The 23,574-nt window shown below is 53.9% G+C and overlaps 2 protein-coding genes and 1 long non-coding RNA gene across 10 annotated transcripts; 1 reads left to right on the top strand and 2 right to left on the bottom strand.

Moving 5' to 3' along the window:
• Positions 1-3,821: 3,821 nt before the first annotated feature.
• Positions 3,822-11,092, bottom strand: LOC125610357. The gene is made up of 2 exons (XR_001502870.2): positions 10,010-11,092; positions 3,822-9,839 (listed from the first exon to the last, which is right to left on the bottom strand). It is a non-coding gene; the product is annotated as an uncharacterized LOC125610357 (long non-coding RNA).
• Positions 11,093-11,440: 348 nt separating this feature from the next.
• Positions 11,441-23,529, bottom strand: LOC107137463. Of its 6 annotated transcripts, none has more exons than XR_007350388.1 (5): positions 23,053-23,525; positions 22,384-22,528; positions 13,355-13,435; positions 13,184-13,269; positions 11,441-12,506 (listed from the first exon to the last, which is right to left on the bottom strand). XR_007350388.1 is itself a non-coding variant. In XM_048810873.1 (5 exons), exons 2-5 carry the CDS (start codon positions 22,436-22,438, stop codon positions 12,086-12,088), a joined length of 633 nt encoding a protein of 210 aa, XP_048666830.1. In that variant the 5' UTR covers positions 22,439-22,528; positions 23,053-23,529; the 3' UTR covers positions 11,441-12,085. The 6 variants fall into 6 exon arrangements, 3 of the variants coding, with proteins under 3 accessions (XP_048666830.1, XP_048666831.1, XP_015335423.1); XM_048810873.1 differs by having other exon boundaries at positions 13,365-13,435; positions 23,053-23,529; XR_007350389.1 differs by lacking the exons at positions 22,384-22,528; positions 23,053-23,525 and adding an exon at positions 13,737-15,116.
• Positions 15,716-20,942, top strand: Pck1 (phosphoenolpyruvate carboxykinase 1). Of its 3 annotated transcripts, none has more exons than XM_015479925.2 (10): positions 15,716-15,989; positions 16,159-16,423; positions 16,821-17,002; positions 17,407-17,610; positions 17,702-17,889; positions 18,192-18,354; positions 18,769-18,993; positions 19,079-19,210; positions 19,584-19,679; positions 19,884-20,942. In XM_015479925.2, exons 2-10 carry the CDS (start codon positions 16,200-16,202, stop codon positions 20,336-20,338), a joined length of 1,869 nt encoding a protein of 622 aa, XP_015335411.1. In that variant the 5' UTR covers positions 15,716-15,989; positions 16,159-16,199; the 3' UTR covers positions 20,339-20,942. The 3 variants fall into 3 exon arrangements, with proteins under 3 accessions (XP_015335411.1, XP_048666829.1, XP_048666828.1); XM_048810871.1 differs by having other exon boundaries at positions 15,887-15,989; positions 16,190-16,423; XM_048810872.1 differs by lacking the exon at positions 19,584-19,679.
• Positions 23,530-23,574: the final 45 nt, after the last annotated feature.

The raw sequence follows: 23,574 nt of genomic DNA on the forward strand, positions 1-23,574 counted from the left end.
AGGTAATAAAATTCTTTAGGGAAATATTAAGTAAATAGATTAGAATGATTTGGAACTCTGTTTTTCTAGCTCTGTACTGGTTATCGTTTCACGTCCAGACAGTACCTATCCAGAGGTCTGTGTGTGTGATCCCCGCCCTGCTCCCAGGCCTAAGACACCTGGCACTCTCAAGCAGCTGCAAGAGTCACCAGAAGTCCTGTTGACAGTGTTAATTTGCTTAGCAAAGCCTTTCTTTAAGATCTTAAAAGGTAAAATTTAACCCGGCCACTATCAGCATTGCTATAAATTAGAGGCATCTAGAATCAATAAAGTTTACCTAGCTCATTTCCATTTTGTTGAACTTGCTAGAAAAAAGAAAAGCATTCTACCTTGCTGTCACACATACAGTGGTCAGGTCCCGACACAGGGTGAACAGAAGCCTCACCTTGTGGAGTGGGAAGGCCCAGTGGTAATTGTGACCTTTTCTACTTGTTGATTTTTCACTTCCAAAGAAGGAATTTTTGAGCAGGGAATTTCCATTCATTTTCACATTCATGAGCTGCATGGGAAGCGCAGGCTGCGTTCTGGCCTCTGTTCTGAGAAGCTCTGTTCACTTCTTTGAAATTCAGTTTCACTGTTTTTGAGTAATCCTTGGGTTTCCTTCCTCTGGGAGCTGTAAAGGTGGGGTTTGGGAAGCTGGGGGTCCAAAGACAGCAGAGACGCCTTCTACAGAAAGCTCTCAGCAAGGTCTTGCAGGCCTGAAGGTGGGATAGATGGACTGGCACATGGATACTCTAGGGGATCACTAAGAGAGGCACAGGAAAGGAGGCAGGGACAAAATCAGAAATGCCTCAGGGACATTTCACACAACATATTGCCATTTAGAGGTATGTCAGGCTCTAGCAGGACCCCCAGCACCTGCCATGGAAGAGTATTGCCTAGCAATGTGTGGTCTTTGATCCTCCGTGGGAAGACCTAGGGCTGGACAGACAAGATTAGGAGAAGCTACCAAGCAGGAGTGCTCCTGTAGTGTGCTCACCACAGCCAAAGGAGAAAGCCACCAAGACCAGGGGCTGACCACTGGACAGGCTGCACGTGGCACCACCATGCAATGGAATCCTGTTCAGCCGTGATGAGTGATGCTCTGATACCCCCATACACAAGAGCCTCGAGAACATCATCCAAGGGAGGTGCCCGCCACGGAAGACCACCGGCCACATCCTTTTTCAGGGGAGGTGAAATGTTCTGGAGGAGATGGAGATGTGGGTTGCACAGTTTTGCGAGTGCAGTAAAAACCACAGAGTTGTGCATTTTTAAAGGTGTGTGAACTTTATCTCGGCTAAACTGTTATGAAGGGAAAAAGAGAGAGAGAGAGAGAGACTGACCCGTGGAAAATGGGGAAGACAGGAAAGAGATGGGAGAGAGCACACATATTAGGAGAGTTTAGGGTCATGAAACAGGAGACTGCGTGTCTTTAGATAATTATCTCTGCTACCAAAGCTCACTCCCAGGTGCTGTGAACAGATGCCTCACCTTGTGGGATACAGTGAAACCTATGTTGCTGTGCCCAGCAGGGGTTGGGGGTGCATTCACCTTTGTGACCCACCAGGTCAGGAGAAGGACCTGGGAGTGTGGCCATAATCAACCAAGGTGCACGTGTGCTTTCAAAGTCCTTAATCCAATTTCTCAATCTGAACTTCACACTCATGAGTAAACAGGCCTGAAAATATTTGGGTTTCGGAGTCAGAGACCAGCTCTAGTCCTTGATGTGTCTTCCCAGAAGATCAGCCCTGACAGCTCCTCACTTGTGCCCACGTGAGGAGGACTTATCCCAAGTGAGGAGAACTTACTGTGCTCTATCCCTTGGGATGCTTCATGCATTGAGTTTCCTCTGAGTGGGGCATCCTTCAAACAGGACGTTCCTAACCCTTCTTGGAATTACCCCATTGCAATTCTGGAAACATCTAGAACCCCATGTGCATACCATCTGAATCGTGGACATCGACCTCCATTTATATAACCTTCTGCTGACACATTCACCCTGTGAGGTTGGGTTGCAAAGAGGAGTGGCCTGGGTTTTGTCTTAGGTCCAGGATCAGCCCATGGGCCCATTTTTCACCCTCTTCCCTTCCCGATGACTGTTGATCTCTTCAGCTCTTATTCAACAGGACTTGAAAACATTAAGCACGGCCCTTCATTTGATTAAACTGATTGTATGAGCGGAGAACAAGGCTGTGGGCTTGGAGCTAGAGATGAGTCTGTTTCCCACCGGGGTTGAACAGACACTGACATCTGAAAGTTAAGGCTGAGGGGGCTGGTGGGGGAGAGAAGGAGCCGCACAGGAGTTATGTTACAGCCAGGAAAGGTTAGGGATGAATCACAAGATCAGGGTAGGAAACCAAGTAATAAAATAAGTGCATAATAGTGGGTTGCCAGGCAGACAGTGGGCTAATGCCAAAGTGACAGCTGAATGCCGCGGGGAGCTGAGCACCGGGGAGGAGTGGGCGAGATGGAAAAATAAAGAAAGAAATCATGAAAGCCAACATAGAGGGGGAGAGCAGAGGAGCCTGTCACTTTGTCTTAGGAGAAATTAAGAAGCCAGACAAATTATAAGTGTACTTTCATTTGGAAACATGATCAGACAGTCTGGGACGGGCGCTCCCGGGCGGGGGCGATGGTGGCTGCAGGGTCCCCCGTGTGGCTCCCTCTGACTCCTCTGCACTTGCCGAAGTTTGCAGGTGTCAGGGAGGCCCAGGGCCGAGGCGATGTGTGAGGGCTCGCCGGGGCTTCTTGGTCCTGCTGTCCAGAGAGAACAGTGATGGAGCCTGGGACATGGCCGAGGGCCCTGGGTGCTGGGGACGGCCTCTGCAGGGGGTTTGCTCTTGGCCTCCTATTTCAAATGAGGAAACTGAGGCAGGCAGCTGCCCCAGGTCACATGCACTGCCAGGCGTCTTGCTCCTGACCTCCCTGCCATCCCCCTCCCTGGGCCTCCTGCCAAGCCACCAAGTAGGTGGCACAGGGCCCTTCTCCCCGGGGCCAGGGTGGTCTTCAGCCCCAGGGAGGGGTTTTCACAGGCCACCTAGAGTTGGATGACATTGATTTCATCTGTCCTGCCACCAGATAGGGAACATGCTGTCCTCTCTGGCATTTGGTGGCTTTCAAACCCTCTCTCCTTGGCAACGTTCCCTTAGTTTCTCAGTCAAAATACTCATGGCCCAAGCGGAGGCCGGGCCTCCAGTGTCACGAGAAGAAAGAGCCCTGTGCTCTGCTACACTGGCTCGGAGGAAGTTCAGCGGAATTTCAGGTTCCAGGAGCAGCTTAGCTCTGGGTGTGGCAAGATAGGAGTGTGGAGGAAAGGTCCCCTCCCCTGCTCTGAGGCCCAAGCCGATCATGTGACCATGTGGGCCGCAGCAGCCTCAGCTGGGCGAGGAGGGATTCGTGGTCTTTCCAGAAGGTTCTCTGCAGTCTTTCAACAGCTTGACCCAACCAGGGAGTTAATGCAGGCCTCCAAGGAGGCACACTTGGGGTGTGGGTCTCTGTGCCTCCCCTGCAGGGGTCTCTGTGCACCCCGGAGCTAGGCCTGGGAGAAGGGCTGTGAACCCCACAGCTCCTCGGCAGCTCCCCACTCCAGAAGCCCCCAGCAAAACAAAGGAAGTTTCTAGAGTGCTGTGCAGGCCTAGCTAATGTTTCACGAGGACGATAGAAAGCATAATTTGTTTTCCAACGGTAATTTTATTATTTCTCAATGCGAAACAATGTAAGATAAATTCCCTATTATTTTATAATAACCATATCAATTTTATAATACCACATTATTATAATAACCATTTTACTGCAAGTGATGAGTATGTAATTGCCTTTCTTATATATTAGCATATTGTAATTTACCACCACAATTGTTGCTTTTTTTTTTTTCCCCTCCTTAATTTTGGTACTTTCAATATTGAAAAACTTTTCAATATTTTCTAAAGTGGCTCATTCAGGCTTAAATTGTAGACTTTCTCCAACCCGAGTGTGTTTCTGCCATCATCTCTCTGTTCAGATGGTAAATTACCCTGAAAGGTTTAATGAATAAATGAATAAATTAATTAATAATGACCACAGAAGAGTCTCATTAAAGCTGCGTGTTCCAGGTGCTCAGCTGGCATTTGGTGAACGGTGACTGATTATCTTGTGATAAAGGATGAACTTGAGCCCCCAAACCCTTCCTTCCTGACTCATAATAGGTCTTGCTGTCGTGGTTATGTAAACGAGGGGAGCAGGCGGGAAGTTATTGTTTAATTTCAAAAACACACATGAATCACTAATATAAAATATGCTCTGCCCCGTGCTCCACTGTCTGAGGTGACTCATGTCCCGGGCCACCCTTGAGGAGATGGAGCTGCTACGAGGTTGCCCACCAAAGAGAGGTTGTTGTGTTTCTTCCCCTGGCCAGGGGTCCGCAGGATGCCCACACCCATGGGCAGAGTCCACTCTCGGTGCCCTCCACAAAGTCTCAAGGGTGCAGAGACTCCCAGGAGATGTCCTGGCACTTGGGACAGGACTTCCTTGGCCCAGTACAGCCCTCTGCAGGATGTAGAGCATCCCTGGCCCCTGAACACCCATGGCACCCCCCATCTCTGTGACAACCTCAAAGCCTCCCCCACATCTCCAAAGGCAGCTCCGAGGCAGGCGGTAGGGAGGGCTCTGCCTCTGGTGAGAGTGTGTCGGGACCGTCAGTTCTGCCAAGTTCTAGAAGATGCTGTGTGTTTCTGAGGCTAAAAGCCCATCCATCTCTTTTACAGTGGCCACTTGGCTACTCACAGAGATCTAATTTAGTGCTGCTGTTAAGCCTGGCAAGAGGCTGTTTTATTTTTGTATTTCATTTTCTTAATGAAGAATTATTGCAGAAATAGGCTCTGGGGTCTCAGGCAAGGAGAGAGGTAAAGTACCTCAGGCAAATAAGCGAGCTCTGGAGGAAGTCAGAGACGGAGGCCTGGGCAGGGCCTACGGCTGAGTCCCTAGTGCAGGGGTGGGTGTGGACATTTACACCAGGCTGAGCCTCCCACATGCCAGGGTTAGGACCTCTAACTCTGCACATCCCTGGACCAGGGCTGTGGGCAACCTGGCAGTTGGGGTATCAGAGGTGGCCTCGTCTTAGCAGAACCCTGGAGACTGATGTTTGGATGGCAAGGCCGCCGGGCTGGCCTGCAGGGAAACAGGGTCTTGTGCTACCCAGAGGTCCCCGCCTCTGACCCGTAGGACCTTAGGACCCCACATCATAATCCCAGACCAGAGAACCAGCCGAGACGTTGGTTAATAAGCTGAAGCCACTCTTACCCAGCAACACCGTGAGCACTCACCCTGGCGGAGACAGTCTTCAGGGCTGACCTAGACAGTGTTGCCCAGGACAGAGCTCAGGTCCTAGTCAGGGATTCTGATTTAACCTGTGGAGAAGCTAATATGGACTAGTGAAAGTTCTGGGAGGGAACGCTGCAGGTATGGGGCGGTATGCCCGAGGGTGTGGGAGCCGCTGGGACGAGAATGACAAGAAGGCCCAACCATGCACAAACCAGGACAGGTGCTGCAGGCAGGAGTCAGTACAGGCAAAGGCTCCGAGGTGGGCATGAGACCAACTCTAGGATACGATCAAAGTTAACTCACAAAAGCTGAGCTCGTTTTGCAGTTCGAAGGGAACTTGCAGCTCCCGCGGGCTGACCATCCTCTGATTCAGAGGATGGATTCAGCAGAAGGGGTGTATTTAAAAAAAAAAAAACAAGGACTGAAATGTTCAGGATTCTTTTGGTTGTCCTTTGAGCTCGCCCATGTCACCCAGCCCTTGCACTGCACTCAGGATGTGCTGCTGAAGGACCGGGGCTCTGCAGAGCTTGGGCCGGAGCAGCCGGGGCAGGAGTGCAGCAAGTCAAGGCCCATCTGCTGGGACACAGGGCCTGCAGCCAGAGACGATGCGGCCTCCATGTTCACCCTGGTGACCTGTGTAGGCCTCGATTTCCAGAGCGAAGTTGGATCTCATCTCTGACTTGGGCTTTTTTTTTGTTTTTCTTAAGGAACAACAGATGTCACATGAAACTTTCTTTTGACACGACAATACCCGGAACAATGAGATCCATCAGGAACAACGAGAGCAGAGCGCCTCTGAGTGTATTTTGAGCAGTGATTACCACCGTCGCTGCTTTTCAAATGTCACTTGTGGAGTGTTCCTCTGTTTGTACGAAGCACCAAACTTTCTTTCTGTTCTTTTCCAAAGTAGTTGAGAGCATTTTAAATCTCTTTGGTGAACCACAGCAAGTCACTCCAAAATTAAAGTGCTCAGAACCTTTATTTTGAAAAGCCCGAACGGTGCCCATCAAACCAGCACAGAGAGCACTCTTTTTTCGTTACATACCCAGCACATTCATCTGTCATTTAAATAATTTGACAGCTCGCAAGAAGCTGTCTGACGAGTATCGTGCTCAATTGTTAAAAGTACGACAAAGAAAGTCCAAGAAGTTTTTTCCCAAAATAATTTATCATTAATAATTCACAGGAGCTGCTCTGTATGTGGCACCTGCTGAATGCAATTATCCAACCCCACTGACTTCCTCTGCCTCCGCTCTCTGAACGGAGGCTGTGGAGACCACATGAACATAAAGGACACCTGAGACTTTCACATGAAAGGGAGAAAACAAGGCATCAAATGTATACAGTTATCATGTGTCACTCAAAAATAAAACAAAGCACAACTTAAAAAATAACTACTCTCCGAAATGTAAGAAGCTTCTAAAAGGAGTTATAAAACCAATTAATTTAAACATTAAATTAAAAGATAAAGTTTTTTTTAACACTGCTCAAATAAGCTTCTCACATTCAATATGTATGCAGAAATATCCAAGTGCAGAAGCACTTGCTGCCTGTCTTCAAATACATCACTCTGAAAACACGTGTTGGCCCGAAGCACCTGAACCGTCCCTCCAGCACCGTGGGCAGCTCTTTGGAAGTCCAGCCTCCCTTGTTTTGTGGTTTGGGAAGAAGTCTCGGTGTGGGGATGGGTGTGGGGATGCGCCAGTGCTGTCTTTGACTTTTATCCCAGACGTTGTATTTTGCTGAGAACAAATAAACATGGGCCCCTGAAGACGGGCCCACAGCCAGCCATCTTTGGAGCACCAGGTTTCAGGTTAGATAGGGACCAGCACCCAGGGGCAAGACAAAGCAAGAATAGAGTATATCCTCTCAGGGTTGTTCAACTCCTGCATCTCGCCTGTGTCTTCCTGCCCCATGTGTCTCTACCTTTGGGTAAAAAATGTAGACGCCTGAACTTGCAGGAATAGCCACACAGCAGGGGCCCCACCTCTGCATCAGATGTGTCCTGCAAAGAATGGGCAGCTCCCCCAACCTGTGGGCCAGCCCTGTGCCCAGGCCCCCTGTGGGCTGTGGCCACTCCAGCACTTCCGAGAACAGGTGGGGTGTCGGGAAGTAATTAGGAGACTCTGCTGACACTGCCCCTTGTCCAGGGTGCCTCGTTGCAGAAAGAGAAGCTGGCCTCCACTGGGGGAAGCTGAGCCGGCCAGCCCATGGCATGGCGCACATTTCAGTGCAGCCAAAGTCTCAGAATTCACCGAGGAGGGAAAGCGGTGGACTGCTGTGTTTCCTCTTGCCAGGTTTAAATTAATTTCTTTAAGTGTTCCCGTTAGTTAGCAGTGATTGATAGAGTGGAGATATTATTAATAAAAATTAGGTACCCAGCTAGGGAATGGACTTTTGTTCATGCCTCAGCACTTACCAAAGGGCAAACGAGAAAAGGATCTTTCCAGAGCTTGCATTTGGAGCGAGCTGGGCCAGGTGGAGAACGAGTCCGGCTATTCATCACGGCTGTCAGGGCGAGTGTCTTGCCAGAGTGTTTACCCACATTCCCAGTAAGCTCTGGAGTTGTGCTAACAGGGGCTGGTCCTGCTGGGACTTGGAGGACTTTGGAAGTGACTCTGGCTGTTCAGCGCGCGTGTTTGGCTGGAGGTGCCTGCATCCTGTGGCCCCCGGTGCTCACAAGTGTGAGAATGCACTGACAGACTCTAGAAAAGCAAACCACGTGGCTCAGAGGGGACCCACTGGGGAGGCCTCGGAGAGTCTGGGGCCGTGTGTGTTCTGGGAGCTGTGGATGATGGGGACACAGCACCACAGTGAAGGACCAGCCAGTTCGTCCCCACGAGATAACATGCATCTGGTTCAGGGAAATGAGAGAAGTCCAGACGGGAAAGTGTGCGGGGAAAGTTGAAGGGGCTCCCGCAGGGCCGTCTGCTGCCAGACAGCTCTTCTGGGGCCCAGCCACCTGCAGGCTCGCTGGGGAGCTCTGTGGGCAAAGGGGCTTCCCCGCTGGGCGTGCAGAAGGCATCTGCTAAGTACCTCCCGTGTGCCAGGTGCGGTTGGGGTAAGGAGGTTGCCTCCTGTGTACCAGCTACGTTAGGGGCAAGGAGGCCATCACAGGGGTGAGAATGCAGACCCCCAGACATCGGGCTCTGCGTTCACTATCCTATTCCCCCCACAGCTAGTGCCCCAGAGCCGCCCACAGTAGAGTCCCTAAAGGAGTTTGCCCACAACAGCAGAGGAACCGTGCTGCTCCTCCGTAGCTCTGGGGAGTGCTGGCTGAGCGTGCTGGTGCTCTCCTTGGGGTGTCTAATGCTCAGAGCTGACTCCCCTTGGAAGCAGGGACAAATCCACCTCATTTGACAGGTGGGGAGACTGAGGACGCCCAGTGGCAGCGCCCAGGTCAAGGCAGAGGGAGGGTCTGCCTCCAGGGCCCATGCCGATGGCCTGCGCGCTGCGCTGCCCCTCCTGTGCCCCGCTGCAGCCCACAGATTGAGCCCATCCTGGCTTCCGACGCGCTCTCTGGCCAAGTGGGGTCAGCCACTCAGCAAGACGGATGGCCTCTGCAGGGAGGTCTGTGTCTGAAGCCAGGCCCCGTTGCCCCCAGCACTGGGTACTTGACCCTGTTACTGGGAGAGCCTGTGAGCTAAGAGCTGCTCCCAAACAGACGACCCTGCCTTCCCCCGTGGGCCCAGCGGGGTCGGCACGGGACAGGACGGAGGGATCCAGTAAGCGGCCTCTTGGCTCACAGCTCCCTGGTGCCAAGCTGGGGAAAGAAAACTTGCACAACCCTGGCCGGCTTTCAGCAGAAAACGGTGGGGGATCCAGGAACGAAGGAATCTAGCACATGTGAGAAAGCACAGGTGCCCTGATCCCCACTTCCCGCTTTCCAGTCGGGGGCCCCAACCTACCCAGAAGACAGCCTCCCCTTGGGACACTCACTGGGGCAGAGCTCTCAGCTCCTCAAGTTTCTTTTGCAATACCCAAGCACAAGGGAAAGCTTCTTGCCCCCACCCCCGGCCCTGGTGGGGGCCTCTCTGAGCCATGCTCTCCCCTTGGGGAAGGGGCTTCCAGGTGGCACCTGTCTTCAGCAGAGTTGTGGTTGACAGTGCGACCCGTGTGCGGGAACACAGACCCAGCTCCAGCACCAGCTACCGGAACAGCCGTTCCCAGGGGGCTCCGTCCCCTCTAAACTTCAACCTGGAAACACTTCCGGTTTCTATAGCAGAGTTAGATGCCCAGCCCCGGAGCCGCTGGGCTGGGCCCACCTGGGCTGTGTGGCCCGCGTCTGGGTGCTGTGAAGTCTGCCCCCTGGTAGAAGAGCCCACAGGCTGAGCTAACTTCACTGAGTTTTAGGAATTATCCCCAGCACCCATCAGAAAAGATGTTTCTGTTCTGAGTGGCGGCATCACAGGAAAACGGGACGATTTGCATTGATACCAGGGAGCTGGCGGAAGGTGGCGTTCAGTTCCTGAGCAATCATTGTTACTTCCAGTGGAGTAACAGAATGGTCCATTTTCTCCCTGTGAAATAAGTGTGTTGGATTGTCTTTGTGGTAACTATACAATTAGTCCCTCCTGCCCTTGCTCTGCCTGATGTGGCTGTCATTTCTGAGTGCGTTTGGAGCTGTGCTCTGTGACAAATTCGTTCTCACTTTCTTTGAAGCAAACTCTTAGAAAACGGACTGACTTACTCGGTAGTACCTGAAGCCAAGAGTGATTTGAGTATGAAGGGCCGTCTCAGTTAGAGATGAGCAAACTTGGAGCCTCAGGGAGCTGTCAGGGACTGCAGGTGCAGGGACGAATCAGTGGGGGCCATCTGTCTGTTTGCCAGTTCTACTGTCGATCAGGCTAGAGTCACACAGAGATGGCCTGCATTTTAGAAGGCCACATGGAGCTCTGTAAGGCAGCTAGCATCCTTGACATGGAAAGCCAGCTGCAAACTCAGGCTCAGAATAAAAGGGAATGTTGAAAAATTCAGGCAGAATGGGCTTTGTACACCTTGTCTACAACATGCAAACTGAAGGGGAAGACAAAGCCCGGTTGTGAAAGCAGATTCAGGGAGAGAAGAGAGGCTGACGGATCCCAGGCAGGTGAGAGGGTTGGGGTCCAGAAGGAGACCCGCTGTGGGCTTCGGGTCCCACACAGGGCAGGTGTGTACCCAGTGCAGAGGGGCAGGGCTATGAAAGGGCCCCGAGCTTCCCTCCTCCCTCGGCACAGAGAGCAGCAGGGGCCTGGGCAGGTTTCTGGAGGAGCCGGGACGGGAACTGCCTCGGCCTCTTGGGTCTGGGTCCGCAGAGACTGGGGTGGAGTCTCACCCAGGGAGGGTGCAAACAGCGAGGCCACTGAGGCATGTGGACACCGCCAGGGTGCAGTGAGCGGCCGCAGCAGGGCTCCCAGGGAGGAGGGGCACTAGGCACCGGGCTTGGGCCTCGGGCCTGCACCTCCTGGGGGTGGAGGAAGAACCCGCCATCACCTTGCCCGGTGGCTTCCATTTAAGCTGTCAACCTCGGGTGGGGGTGACATGGGACACTGCACTCTGAGGGGGCGATGGCTCCTGGGATGAGTGACGTGAGCTCCAGCAAGTGCCCCGTCCCCCAGGCAGAGCGCCATCATCCTCTCCATCAGGCGGAGGCTCCACAGAGGTGACGGAGCCGCTTCCTGGAGCGGCTGTCACGTGGGTTGGTCACCACAGAGAAGGAGCCCTCCAGAGGTCCCTCCAGAGGGCCTGACATTGGACATTAGCGCTTCCCAAAATGTGTCTTCCAGACCCATCTTTGCAGTAAAACCCGCACTTCATTAGCGCACTGAGCAGGAGCTTTACTCCTGGATTCAAAAACTCTGCGAGCAAAACCCTGGAGGGAGGGAGGTACCTGCTGGAGCCTTGGAGGACCCCCGGGTGAGCCCTCAGCCCGAGGCCACCTTCTTGGACCTCAGGGCTGGGTGGGGACGTGGAAAGGACAGCACCGGGGGTTGGCTGGGTGCTAGGTGGGCTTGGTATGTCCCTACCACACTGTCCCACCTGTTCCTCCAACCTCACAATAGAGGACCAGCGGGCATGGCGACTTCTACACAGCACCCTGGGGTGAAAGCCGAACGGCATAAAATGGACCCTTAAGGTGCTCAACTGCCTCTGTCTAGTTCCAAAGCACTGTCAGCGTCCCCAAAGGAGACCCAACGTGTTCAGCAAGACAAGTGCCACCTGTCAAGGACCCTTTCACTTGTATGAATCTATGCGGCACCAAAACAGGAGCCGGAGCCACTCTGTGAGTATCCCCTCCCGCCTGCCGGGAGGCTGCGATGGCCCCGTAAACACACAACCTCTAAATATTTGCCCCCGGCAAACACAGTTGGGGTGGATGACCTGAATCGCCCAGATGACGACTCTGGGGCCGGCCGTCACAGGGCTGAGCAGAGTTGTCTTGTGCCAGAAACTTCCTCGGTGTGGTCAGCGGTGCCCACGGTGCACAAGGCAGCCGTGGAGACCCAGGGTCGGTTTGCGCAAATGCCTTGGCTCCAGGCGTGGGATAGTCACAGTTTGTTTCTTGTCACCTTCTGGGAAGTCACTGTGGCCTTTTCTGTTTTTTTTTTTTTCTTTTACCAGAGCCATGCTTTCCATTGAATCCAGATTCCTGAATAGAGGGCCATTCTGTGGTCAGCCCCAGGAGGGCAGAGCCCATCCCATCAGGGGTGGGGTGGAGGAGGGTGTCCAGGTCTTGCGGGTGAGAGACGGACTGGGGACGATGGCGGCCAGCATTGCTCTCGGACCTTCACCTGTCCAGGGAAGGGCTTGGCTGAGCCGGCACAGCCCCGTCTTCTCTGGTTGTCGGAGTCCCCTGGAGTCGAGGCAGGCCCTGCCCGTGTCTCTGGGTGCCTCTTGAGCACACCTGAAGGCTCTTCTGAGTCTCCCTCCTCTCCCGGTGCCCTGTGACAGCCTGGGGGACATGAGCGGGTGGCAGCGCTGCGTGGGTGAGGAGGAGACGCGCCCTGCCAGCCGCTGCTCCCTCTCTACCGTGTGCTAGGAAGGCCGAGAGCAGCGGGCTGGCCTGGGGGGCTCGGGAGACCTGGGAGACAGTCCCCTTGGCTGTGGACATGGTGCTCTTCAGTGGACCCTCGTGGGCACCCAGCACCATCTCCAGTCCTCGAGGGACGCTTCTCACCGTTCTCAGCATCGCGACGTGCAGGACGGCTCTGTCAGCAGTGGGAACAGGAGCAAATGAAAGTGTAGGTTCCTTGTTCAAAAGGGACAAGGAGACATTCCCCTTTCTCCCAGGGTCTGGCCACCAGCCGTGGGTGCTTGATCTGCCAGTTGACGGTGCCCTCCCTGGCACACCGCACACTCAGGGGAGCCAGTGCACATGTTCACAGGAGCACGGCCTGACCTGACCTCCTCCCACTTAGCCCCAGGCCCCTGCTGGGGATGGAGGATGGCCGTGGTCACCAGGCAGGGTGGGCCAGGAAACCAAGTGACCAGAAACCTGTCCCAAGGAGGTGGAGGGGCAGTAGGAGGCAGGTGCCTGCTCTGTAGTCCACCTGTGCTACACTCTCAGACAGGATATTGTTAGGGACTTCAAGACAGTGACCATGAGCAGGCAACTCCAAGGGAGGGACATGCCCATGACCCCATGAAGCTGCTCCTGGAAGTGGGTATGCAGGAAGTACAAAATGGGTGCTCAACAGTGAAGTGCTGAGGGTAGAGAAAGGAAAGAGAGTCACAGGCTCAGAGTTTGGGGCTATGTCCAGAGAAATACCAACTCAATGGCAGTTGTGGCGGCTCAGCCAGTGTTTGCTGAGTGAATATGTGTGATTCCTTTCCTGAGCCCCAGGTCCCTGACCTATAAAATGGGAAAGATAGTAAAGGTGCTTACATCAGACAGAAGCATGGAATATGTTCCCTTTTGGCATGCAGAGGAAGCCCACCACTTCGATCCTCTTCATTCCCAAAGCTGGGTACCTAGTGCACATTTAAAAAATGTTTGTGTTGAGGATTCCTAGAGAAATGTGATTTTTGCAAATTGGATTCAAAACAACCCCTTCACCTTTTCGGACCTCATCGCCCCACGTGGAGGATGCAGCTGGCATGGAGGTGCGAGGCGGCTCCCCGACAGGCCACGCAGCAGCTGCGGGAAGGAGCAGGGAAGGAGTCCGTTTTAGTCTTCAGACCACCTTTTCCAGGGACTGGTTTTCTTTCTCCTCTTTCCCAGGGCAGTTTTGTGTCTGGGATCAGCTTTTTACACGAGCTTGGACCTAAAGAAGCACGTGTCTGAGTAGCCCCTGAAAAGCTAGGGGATCTCGGTGGCCTTGTTCCCAGAAACCACAGCTGAAGCTCACACCCAGTGGGAGCCCCCAGATCCCCCACCCAGGACGCAGTCCGCGTCCACTCCGGGTCCCTGCAGCTGAAGACCCACTGTGAGGACTTACTCTTGGTGTTCACATGCGACCAAGACTCCGGTCCAGTGGGAGAGTGGGAGGCTGAGGCTGCCTGAAGCCCCTTAGAAGTGTTTGTCTCTAAGGACAGGGGAAGCCGTGGGCCCCAGGATGCCATCAACTGGGGACAAGGGACCTTTGCCCATACTTTCACCCATGTGTCCTCAAAACCCTACCATCTATTTGTGTCTCATTCTTCCAGAGAACTCTGTACTTTGAGGTAAGTTTGTAGCCCAATATTTGCTTTTTAACATTGACAAGGGAGAGTGGCAGGAGATTGAGGCCACCCCTCTGCACTGCCCAGGTGGGTCATTCACATGGGATGAAGGTCATGGTGACTCACCAGACCTACATTTGAATGGAACTAGCTGTGTCCCTCCTGGAAGACTCATAACAAACACCTGGGATTTGTGTGGAACATTCCAAACTCCAGGCTCTGCTTTTCTGTTTTGATTTTCCGTCTCTGAGGTCTTCCAGGGAACCAGCCCATTACAGTCCCGTCCACAAAATGGGAGCGCACCAAGTCCGTGGGGTGAACCGCATGCACCAACCCGCAGGCATGCGCCACCCGTGGCTGTGCATTGGAACACCTGATCCCAGGTGCGGTGCTAAGGAAGGGCCCTGTGCAGCCAAGCGTGACTTCCTGTTGGGCGTAGACACAGCAGCGTTCCCTGTGGCCGATGATGGCACCTCTAGTAATAAATGCCAGTGAACTGGAGGTGAAGTAACCTCATGCCAACAAGTCACCCCATGCTGTGTTTGCACCGAAAGCCCCCCCAAAACCTGAAGAAGCAAAACCCAGCTGCAGGTTGATGATTTTGGTGGGAGTGGAGATATGGGTTGACCTTCTGCTGGGCTGTGGGCCACGCCCTTGGGATCGGCTCATTAGGGCTATAGGTCCAGCTGGCCATTCCCAGGGCCTTGAATTTGCTGAGGCTCTTTACAAGCCTGAGTCACACCACACCCCATGGGGGTGAGCCAAGTCTTCACCCTGCCTCATCTAAGGTAGGGGGCTCCCGTGGAACCCCTGTCTGCCTGGGGGAGTCAGGCCTGGGAGCTGGTCCCCCCTCCTGACTTCTCACCCAGTGCTCTTAAAACCCAGCAAACAGCCTTGAGATGCATTAAACTGCGCTGAGGTTCTGACAGCTTGCAAAGCAAATTCTTTGCAACTGTTATAAAGGTCTCATTGCTTAAGTGTACTCCAGCAAAACCACCAAGCCCCCTCCACACCCAAGACTCAGACTTGCAAGGGAAGTGAAATGTGCCTGCGAGGCTGCCAGAGTGACCATGCCTAGCCCAGCACTTTTTGGGGGAATATATGGAAGGTTCCAGAAGAGGTAAGGATTCCTCATGCAGAGTGACGTGCTGGAGCTCAGCTTGCTTGTGTTCATAGCCTCCCTGCCTCCTGCCAGCCTACTGGACCTCTCTCCTTCAGTGTCCTTGTCAGTACATAGGATTGTTCCAAGTGGCACCTTGGCTGGTGGTAATGAGTTGATGTAAAGCACCAAGAATAGGGTTTGATGTGTATGCATTCGGTGACTACTATATGCCAGGTGCTGTTGATACAAACATGAGCAAATAAGAAGAAACCCGGCCCTCCTGGACTTCCTATTTGGGGGTGGCAAGGGTATATAGCACGCACTCAATAAGGTCATCAGCACCCAATCAGCTCAGAGGTGCAGATCTTTGCCAAGGAGTTGCACACTGGCCACAGGGTGTTTCTTCTCATGAGCTTTGGCTGTGGGGTTGACATCTCACAGCTGTAGTGTTTTGTCAACCGGTGACTGTTGGCACACAAAATGTGCTGCCAACAACACTTGAGGTCCAGGAGTTTCCCGGGCCAGCCTTGTCCTTGACCCCACCTGCCTGTCAAAGAAAGGGTGGGTATGTTTTGCATCAGCAGTGAACCGGGTCAAAGTTTAGTCGATCAGAAGTTGTGTAAGGACTCACTGTGGCTGGTCTCGGCCCGAGGCCTCCCAACACTCATTAACAACTGCTCAATGATTATCTCCCTGGATTTATTATGGTGACTTGGACCAAAACATCCCTGACCGTGGCGCTGATCCAAAGACCTGCCCCCGACGTCACAGGCGAGCCTCCCTGGGTGTATCAGAGGGGCAGGGCCGTCCTCCACGGTATTTAAGGCAGGAGGCTCCACCGCCAAGCACGGCCTTCCCACTGGGAACTCACGGGAAGAACACGGAGAGCCACCCTGGATCTGACGGAGACCACCCAAAAGGAAGGCAGGTGGGTCGAGCTTTCTTATGCACCTTGCTAAAAATTCCAGCAACAATACTAACTCAGTTTTCCTCGGGGCCATGACTCTCTGGCCATGTGCAACCCACCCACGGTCCATCGGATGTTCCAGCAGGCGTCTCCTGGTCCTTTTGTCCAGGAAGGCTGTTTTCTGTTTCAGGTGACCCTGGCATTTGTGCCCCTTACCACAGCTCTGCAGAAATGCCTCCTCAGCTGCACAACGGCCTGGACTTCTCAGCCAAAGTCGTCCAGGGCAACCTGGACAGCCTGCCCCAGGCGGTGAGGGAATTCGTGGAGAGCAGCGCCAAGCTGTGCCAGCCGGAGCACATCCACATCTGCGATGGCTCCGAGGAGGAGAACGGACGGCTGCTGGGCCGCATGCAGGAGGAGGGCATCATCAGGAAGCTGAGCAAATATGACAACTGGTAAGCCCCCCCTGTGGCCCACCCCGCCCTCTCCTTGGCATCAGTGGAAAGAGGTGAATGAAGCCCTCTCAGGGGCTGCAGATGCTTTAGAACCTTAATAAAATGGTCAGAACCATTGAGGCAGGATGACCTAGTGGCGCCACCGAGGCCCTACTTGAGCTGGGCAGGCAAATGCTCTTTGCAGCCTAGATTCCGGATCATGATGAAAGACAGTCCCCACCCCTAGCTAGTGGCCTAGTCAGCGTCTTCCTGACAAGGTGCCGGCTGGCTTGGCCACCGCACTTCTACAACGTGCCAGTGTGCTCCGTGTCCTGCTGGGTGTGGGAGAAATGTGACAATGTGAGATGGGTCTGTTTCTCACGGTGCTTGACTGAAGGGGACCCTGGGACTTTTGCAGCTGGTTGGCTCTCACTGACCCCAGGGATGTGGCCAGGATTGAAAGCAAGACAGTTATCATTACCCAAGAGCAAAGAGACACGGTGCCCATCCCCAAAACCGGCCTCAGCCAGCTGGGTCGCTGGATGTCAGAAGAGGACTTTGAGAAAGCCTTCAACGCCAGGTTCCCAGGGTGCATGAAAGGTGAGCAGGCCATTCTCCCAACAGGGCAAATTGACAGCACGCCTGTCCTCATGACACCTGCCCTGGTGGTGATCGTGACAGCAAGGGAGCCCCGCCCCCGCCTCAGTGTCTCGCACTCTGTGTGAAACGCGCCCCGTTCTGTTCTCAGACGTCTTGCGTGAACCCTACAGGGTTCCACACGTGTGGATTTCATGCAGCCTGGCCGAGCCTAATCGTAGCCTGGGAAAACATGGATCTGGGCATTTTTGTCCACTTTGCCGTAGACTTTGCTAAACCTTGGGGCTGGTGGCCATGAGGGTGATATTGATGGTGGGAGGCCATAGCAAAGATTCCTGCGGAAAATGATGCCGGGTATGTTTGCAGGCCAAGGTTATTGCTCACCGTCCCCACTGGCCCCTCCCCAGGTCGGACCATGTACGTCATTCCATTCAGCATGGGGCCCCTGGGCTCCCCGCTGGCCAAGATCGGCATCCAGCTGACGGACTCGCCCTACGTGGTGGCCAGCATGCGGATCATGACGCGGATGGGCACGCCTGTCCTTGAGGCCCTGGGCGACGGGGAGTTCATCAAGTGTCTCCATTCCGTGGGGTGTCCCCTGCCTCTCAAAAGTAAGCATGCCACTTCAGAATTGAGAGTTGATAAAAAGTAAGCTCCTGCGCTCCGCACATTCACACACTGACGCGGCTGCGCCTGTTGCAGAGCCTCTGGTCAACAACTGGGCCTGCAACCCAGAGCTGACGCTCATCGCCCACCTGCCGGACCGCAGAGAGATCGTCTCCTTCGGAAGTGGGTACGGCGGGAACTCGCTGCTGGGGAAGAAGTGCTTTGCTCTCAGGATAGCCAGCCGGCTGGCCAAGGAGGAAGGCTGGCTGGCAGAGCACATGCTGGTAGGTGGGGACGTCCCCTGGCCGTGCTGGGAGGCCTGGGGTGGCAGACGCAAGTCCGTTCAATCTCCTGTCTGCGTGGGAGATTCATAGACAGGGAAACTTCTTAAGTAATTATGAACTCCACAGTCTATGTCCCTGCTGAAGGACCTCGGGCACAATGGCCACCATGGAGATCCTGTGGACTTCATTCTTTTGAACGGAGATAGATCTTGAGGGTCTACCCTTGGGAACTTCTAGGCACATCCCTAGACCTCAGGGTAGTAAAGAACAGAGACCTCAGTGAAGAACCTTGTCTCCTGCAGATCTTGGGCATAACCAACCCTGCGGGTGAGAAGAAGTACCTGGCGGCAGCTTTCCCCAGCGCCTGTGGGAAGACCAACCTGGCCATGATGAACCCCTCCCTCCCGGGGTGGAAGATAGAGTGTGTGGGCGACGACATCGCCTGGATGAAGTTTGACAACCAAGGTGACTGTCTTGGGCCCAACCGGTGATCAAAAGTGGACTCCTGTGGGTTATCGACCTCAAACATGGCCGGTTCTCCCAAATCCAGTGTTGGGTGTGTCGTTCAGTTAGTTCAGAGGCTGCAAAACCTCAGAACTCTGTCCTCTGCCAGCCCAGCATCCTTTAACAATCTGGGTCAAATGGGCCGTATATGGCTGATCGCTTATATACAAACATTTAATAAGTTGGTGGAAAATGGAAGAGGAAGAAAGAGTTGTGAGAGTCTCAGAGTTGCACAGTCTCAGAGACGCCCAATGAGAACAGGCGTGTCGTCTAAGGAGGGAAAGGGGTCGGGGAGCTTGGTACGGAAACCAGCGGGCAGATGCCAGGCTGCTCGGCTTGGGATTTACCACCGCTTTTCTGGTTGGACTTGTGCAGGTAACTTAAGGGCTATCAACCCAGAAAATGGTTTTTTTGGTGTTGCTCCTGGCACCTCCGTGAAGACAAACCCCAATGCCATCAAGACCATCCAGAAGAACACCATCTTCACCAACGTGGCCGAGACCAGTGACGGGGGCGTTTACTGGGAAGGCATTGATGAGCCGCTGGCCGCGGGAGTCACCATCACCTCCTGGAAGAACAAGCCGTGGAGCCCGCAGGATGGTGAGCCCCCTCTGGAGGCTGTGCGCTCTGGGCTGCAGGAGCCTGTTTGGGCCAGATGCTAAAGGGCCTCTCTCTCTTTTTGTAGGGGAACCTTGTGCCCATCCCAACTCGAGGTTCTGCACTCCTGCCGGCCAGTGCCCCATCATCGACGCTGCCTGGGAGTCTCCGGAAGGCGTGCCCATCGAGGGCATCATTTTTGGAGGCCGCAGACCTGCAGGTGAGCTCTCCTCTGCTCAGGCGGGGGCATGGAGTTTGGGGAACTGAAGCACAGTTGGAATCTCTCCTTTTCCATGACCTTGTCAGAGGGTGCCAATGAGCCGGAGCTTTCTTTCCCCAAATCCAGAATAACTTGCAAGCTCCAATGTAGAGCCAACTCGTTGGCTTCCTGGATCTGTGACCTAAGGTGGCTGGATTGGAGTTTACAGATTCTTTTGTGGCCCCAGTTGGTACAGCGGTGCCTTAGCAGTTTTCTGTATAGCTGCTCAACTAAAAAGACGCCGTTTTGCCAAGTCATTTCACGTGTGCGATGACATCGCTGGTCTTAGAGTCTGAATGTCAAAGGCTTGAAGGAGTTTTCTGTCCTTCTCAAGGTGTCCCTCTGGTCTACGAAGCCCTCAGCTGGCAGCATGGTGTGCTCGTGGGCGCTGCCATGCGATCAGAGGCCACGGCGGCAGCAGAGCACAAAGGTAAACAAAGTCAGGACTTGAAACCACATGGAGGGAGATTAGCGCTCTGGGCAGCCCCCCCTTTGCCCCCACTCTGTGTCTGTTTGTGGAGAGAAAGACGGGGGCAGGAAGAGAGAGAAGTAGGCATGCTATATTCACAGTAAATGACGGTCCCTATTAAGCCTTTGGACATATTACTTACCAAAGGACCCCTTTCTTTAATAGGCAAAGTAATCATGCATGACCCTTTTGCCATGAGGCCCTTTTTTGGCTACAACTTTGGCAAATACCTGGCTCACTGGCTGAGCATGGCCCAGCGCCCAGCAGCCAAGTTGCCCAAGATCTTCCACGTTAACTGGTTCCGGAAAAACAAGGAAGGCAAGTTCCTCTGGCCAGGCTTTGGGGAGAACTCCAGGGTGCTCGAGTGGATGTTCAACCGGATCAATGGGGAAGACAGCACCCAGCTCACACCCATTGGCTACATCCCGAAGAAGGATGCCCTGAACCTGCAAGGCCTGGGGGACATCGACCTGGAGGAGCTCTTCGACATCTCCAAGGAGTTCTGGGAGAAGGAAGTGGAAGACATCGAGAGATACTTGGAAGACCAAGTCAATGCTGACCTCCCCTACGAAATCATCAGACAGGTCCTTGCACTAAAACAAAGAATAAGCCAGATGTAATCAGAAGCTAAAGGCTTTAGCTTTACAATCTTCCCTTTCCATTCCATAGGATGCACTCAGAGCAAGAGAAAGTGAGTCTTCCCAAATCGGCACCAGCAACAGCACAATGAGCACACTGTTGAGCAGATCAGAAAGGCACATGTAATTGTTCAGATGAAAAACACAGAAACAAGGCTAGGAATCAGGGAGATTGGGGGAGAAATCTTAGCAAGTCTCCAAAAATTGCATCCAATGCATGTTTTGTTCAACTTTAAGGTCATCTGGGCATCTAGTTGTTAAGTTTTTCCACGTTAGCTATACCAGTTAGCTGGAATGCACAGAAGAAAACACTTGAGCTGTATATATGTGTACATGTGTGTGTGAGCATTGTGTATTTGTGCATTGTGTATTTGTACTGTTATCTAAAACATATTTAATACCTTTCGAAAAATCGTGGGCAAGATTACCTCCTAGTTGTTAGTGGAAAGAAATGTTGCTTTGTTACTAATGTGTGTGTTTAAATTATTTTTGTATACTGTTGTTCCTTACCTTTATGTAATTGTGATCAGCACCCTTACCACTTCTCGGAAAAGATTACACAATAAACTTTTATAGGAAAGATGGATTCGACTTGCTTGGTTTCTCTCACCTAAACCATCCAAAGAGAGAGCTCCGATTGAATCCTTCTTAATCAATCCCACCTCCACTCCCATGAAGGTGGGGGCGCACAGAACCACTTTGAGAAGCAGGTGAACTGCAGACCAGGAGGAGACCAGGGAGGAGGTGGTGGGAGGAGGGAGCATAGAGGACGGGAACGAGGCTGTGCTTTGCTTGCAGGATCTGCTGGAGCCACTAGTTGGCGCCCTATGGCTAGGAATAGCAGTGCCGCTTCAGGGCTGTACTTGAAGTGTTTAACGTGAACTTTTGGAAAAAAATTTGGTCTGGGGACTCAGCTGTCCCTAAGAATTGCATTGTGAACAATTTCAAAGCCTCTTTTCTTTTGACTCTTTTTTTTTTTTAAGCAATACTTTCCCACTATGACATCCGTGGGAGAGAAATGCCTTTCAGAAGGAAAGGCCAAGGGGAGCTCTGCTTTGAGAGCACTGGTTAAGTTCCTTCTGCATACTGTGGACTGTGGCTACACACTGGGCTGCCTGAGAAGGGAGGTGGCATGGGTTGGCCCCAGGTGGGCCTCGGGACCTGGCCTGGTCTCCTCTGCTCCTGGGGTTTATTGGGTGTTCCAGAACACTCCAAACAAACCATAAACTTTATATCGCATTTGTCTGCAGATAAACACTGCTCCCCTTGGCTGTTCTTCCCTCTGGGGTGGGCAGGGTTCTGCCTTCACCCTGCACCACACCCCAGGCCTGTTCTCAGGTCCCCCCCCAACCAACGTGCTCCTTCCTGGTGGTCATCCCAAAGCCTCCACTTGGACAGCGAAGCCGAGATCACCCCAGGTTTGCAGGTGGGGAAACAGATCCAGAGGGGTCCACCAGGGCTGGGACACAGTCCTGCCCCTTTAAGGGATGGATGACTGGATCTGGCTCCTCAGATAAATTGGCACTTTGTAAGACCAAAACCAGTGATGGGGAAAAACCACTTAATGGAATGAAATGCTCTCTGCGGTGCTAATTTAGATCAGTGGCTGCAGACTCCATCCCTCATCCCGCTTCCGGAACTCTCTCTGGACATGCTCTCCGACTCCAACACCGAATGTGTGAAGGAGAGAGAAGAGGAGGCGGCTGGCCCGAGGCTGGCTGGAGTGGGCACCAGGCCCCACAGCCACCCCTGGGGGCCTTTGGGCCAATTCCTTGAGCCCTGAAAAACAGGTGCAGTTTGTTGCAGTGCGTGCCCTGCCCTGGCATCCTATCCTGGCCCCTCGGCTCTCTCCACTGGCTCTGGGGGCAAAGCTGGCCGATCCCGAACTGCTAGTGCTCCTACACAGCAGGGCCTGCCTGGCCTCCAGGGTGACCATGTTGCCACCAGGCCCTGGACGCCTGGGGACAGCTTAGGAGGTGACTCAGACACAATAAGAGATTTGGGGACACAAAGGACTCGCCACTTACCCCTTGTCATTGGCCGCTGACTCGGTTTCCCTAAGCACACCTCTGAGCCCTCCATCTGTCTCCAGGTCTTGGTTTTTAGGCTGAGATTTCTGGTTTCAATAACCAGGAAGCTAGGGCCTCGTGGACCAGCATCTTCCTGTTGTGCCTGCAAGTGGGAAGACAGCCTGGGGTCGGGAGGCTCAGAGGGTGAGCCGCTTGTCACCTGGAGCAGGGATAGAGCCAGCCCTCCCCAGGGGACCACACAACCCTGAGCCCAACACCCCGGCTGACGTCTTCTACCCCTGACCCCCAGGAGCTCCCGGGCTGTGGGACCCCCCGTGAAGACCAGGACACAGGAGGGCCACACAGATACTGAACCAGGACTACAGTGACCGGCCTCTCCCTCCTCCCTCTCTCCTGGAGTCTACCCTGTCCCAGGGCCCTGGACCTCCCACACACTGAGTGTCCCACACCACATGGACCTGTGCAGACGGTGGGCCGTGGGCCTCGCGGACTCCCTTTGTGCAGCCCTGAGCCACAGCAGGGCCTCTGCTGTCCTTCTTAGCTGCTGCAGTGATGTTCCTAAGTGAGCCCCCCCATGGGCAAGGGCTGTGGCCTGTGGCCTCCCTCTACCCTGCTCCTTTGCCCCAGGGGGCACCCTGCCCTGGCCAGCAGGCCCTCCTCACTCACCTCTGCCCCAGGGCCAGTAACATCCCCTGGGGACCCCCAAGGGTGAAAGGAAACAGCTCAGCTCAGCACAGGCCTTGGGTCCGTCCAGAGGGTCTGGACGGAATCAGGGTCCGGCCTTCCTCTCTGTGTGTCGGAGGTAACTGCCCGAAACTCTGAGCCTTGGTTTCCTCAGCTGTAAAATGGGCATGAGAATATCTGGACCATCTCAGGACTGCCAAGAAGATCAAATGATATGGCCAGGACGGGGCTGGGCCTGCGGTGGGCAGGGAGGGCAGCTCGTCTCATTTTTATCCCATTCCAGGTCTTCAGTGCAGCTGGGACAGGAGCCCCCTTTCTCCCATAGCAGCCACGGTGCTGGTGACCAGCAGGGGCCGGGGTGGGAACGCCCTTCCCTGCGGGCTCCACCCAAGTGCAAGAGCCACTGGGGATGTCAGGGAGAGTGGGGAGCACAGCCAATCAGGGACATCGCCAGTAGCACTCCTGCCCCGGGGCAGGCCCCTTCACCTTTTCGGACCTCATCGC

This window comes from Marmota marmota, unplaced genomic scaffold (assembly GCF_001458135.2).
Source record: "Marmota marmota marmota unplaced genomic scaffold, marMar, whole genome shotgun sequence".
NCBI classification, from domain to species: domain Eukaryota; kingdom Metazoa; phylum Chordata; class Mammalia; order Rodentia; family Sciuridae; genus Marmota; species Marmota marmota.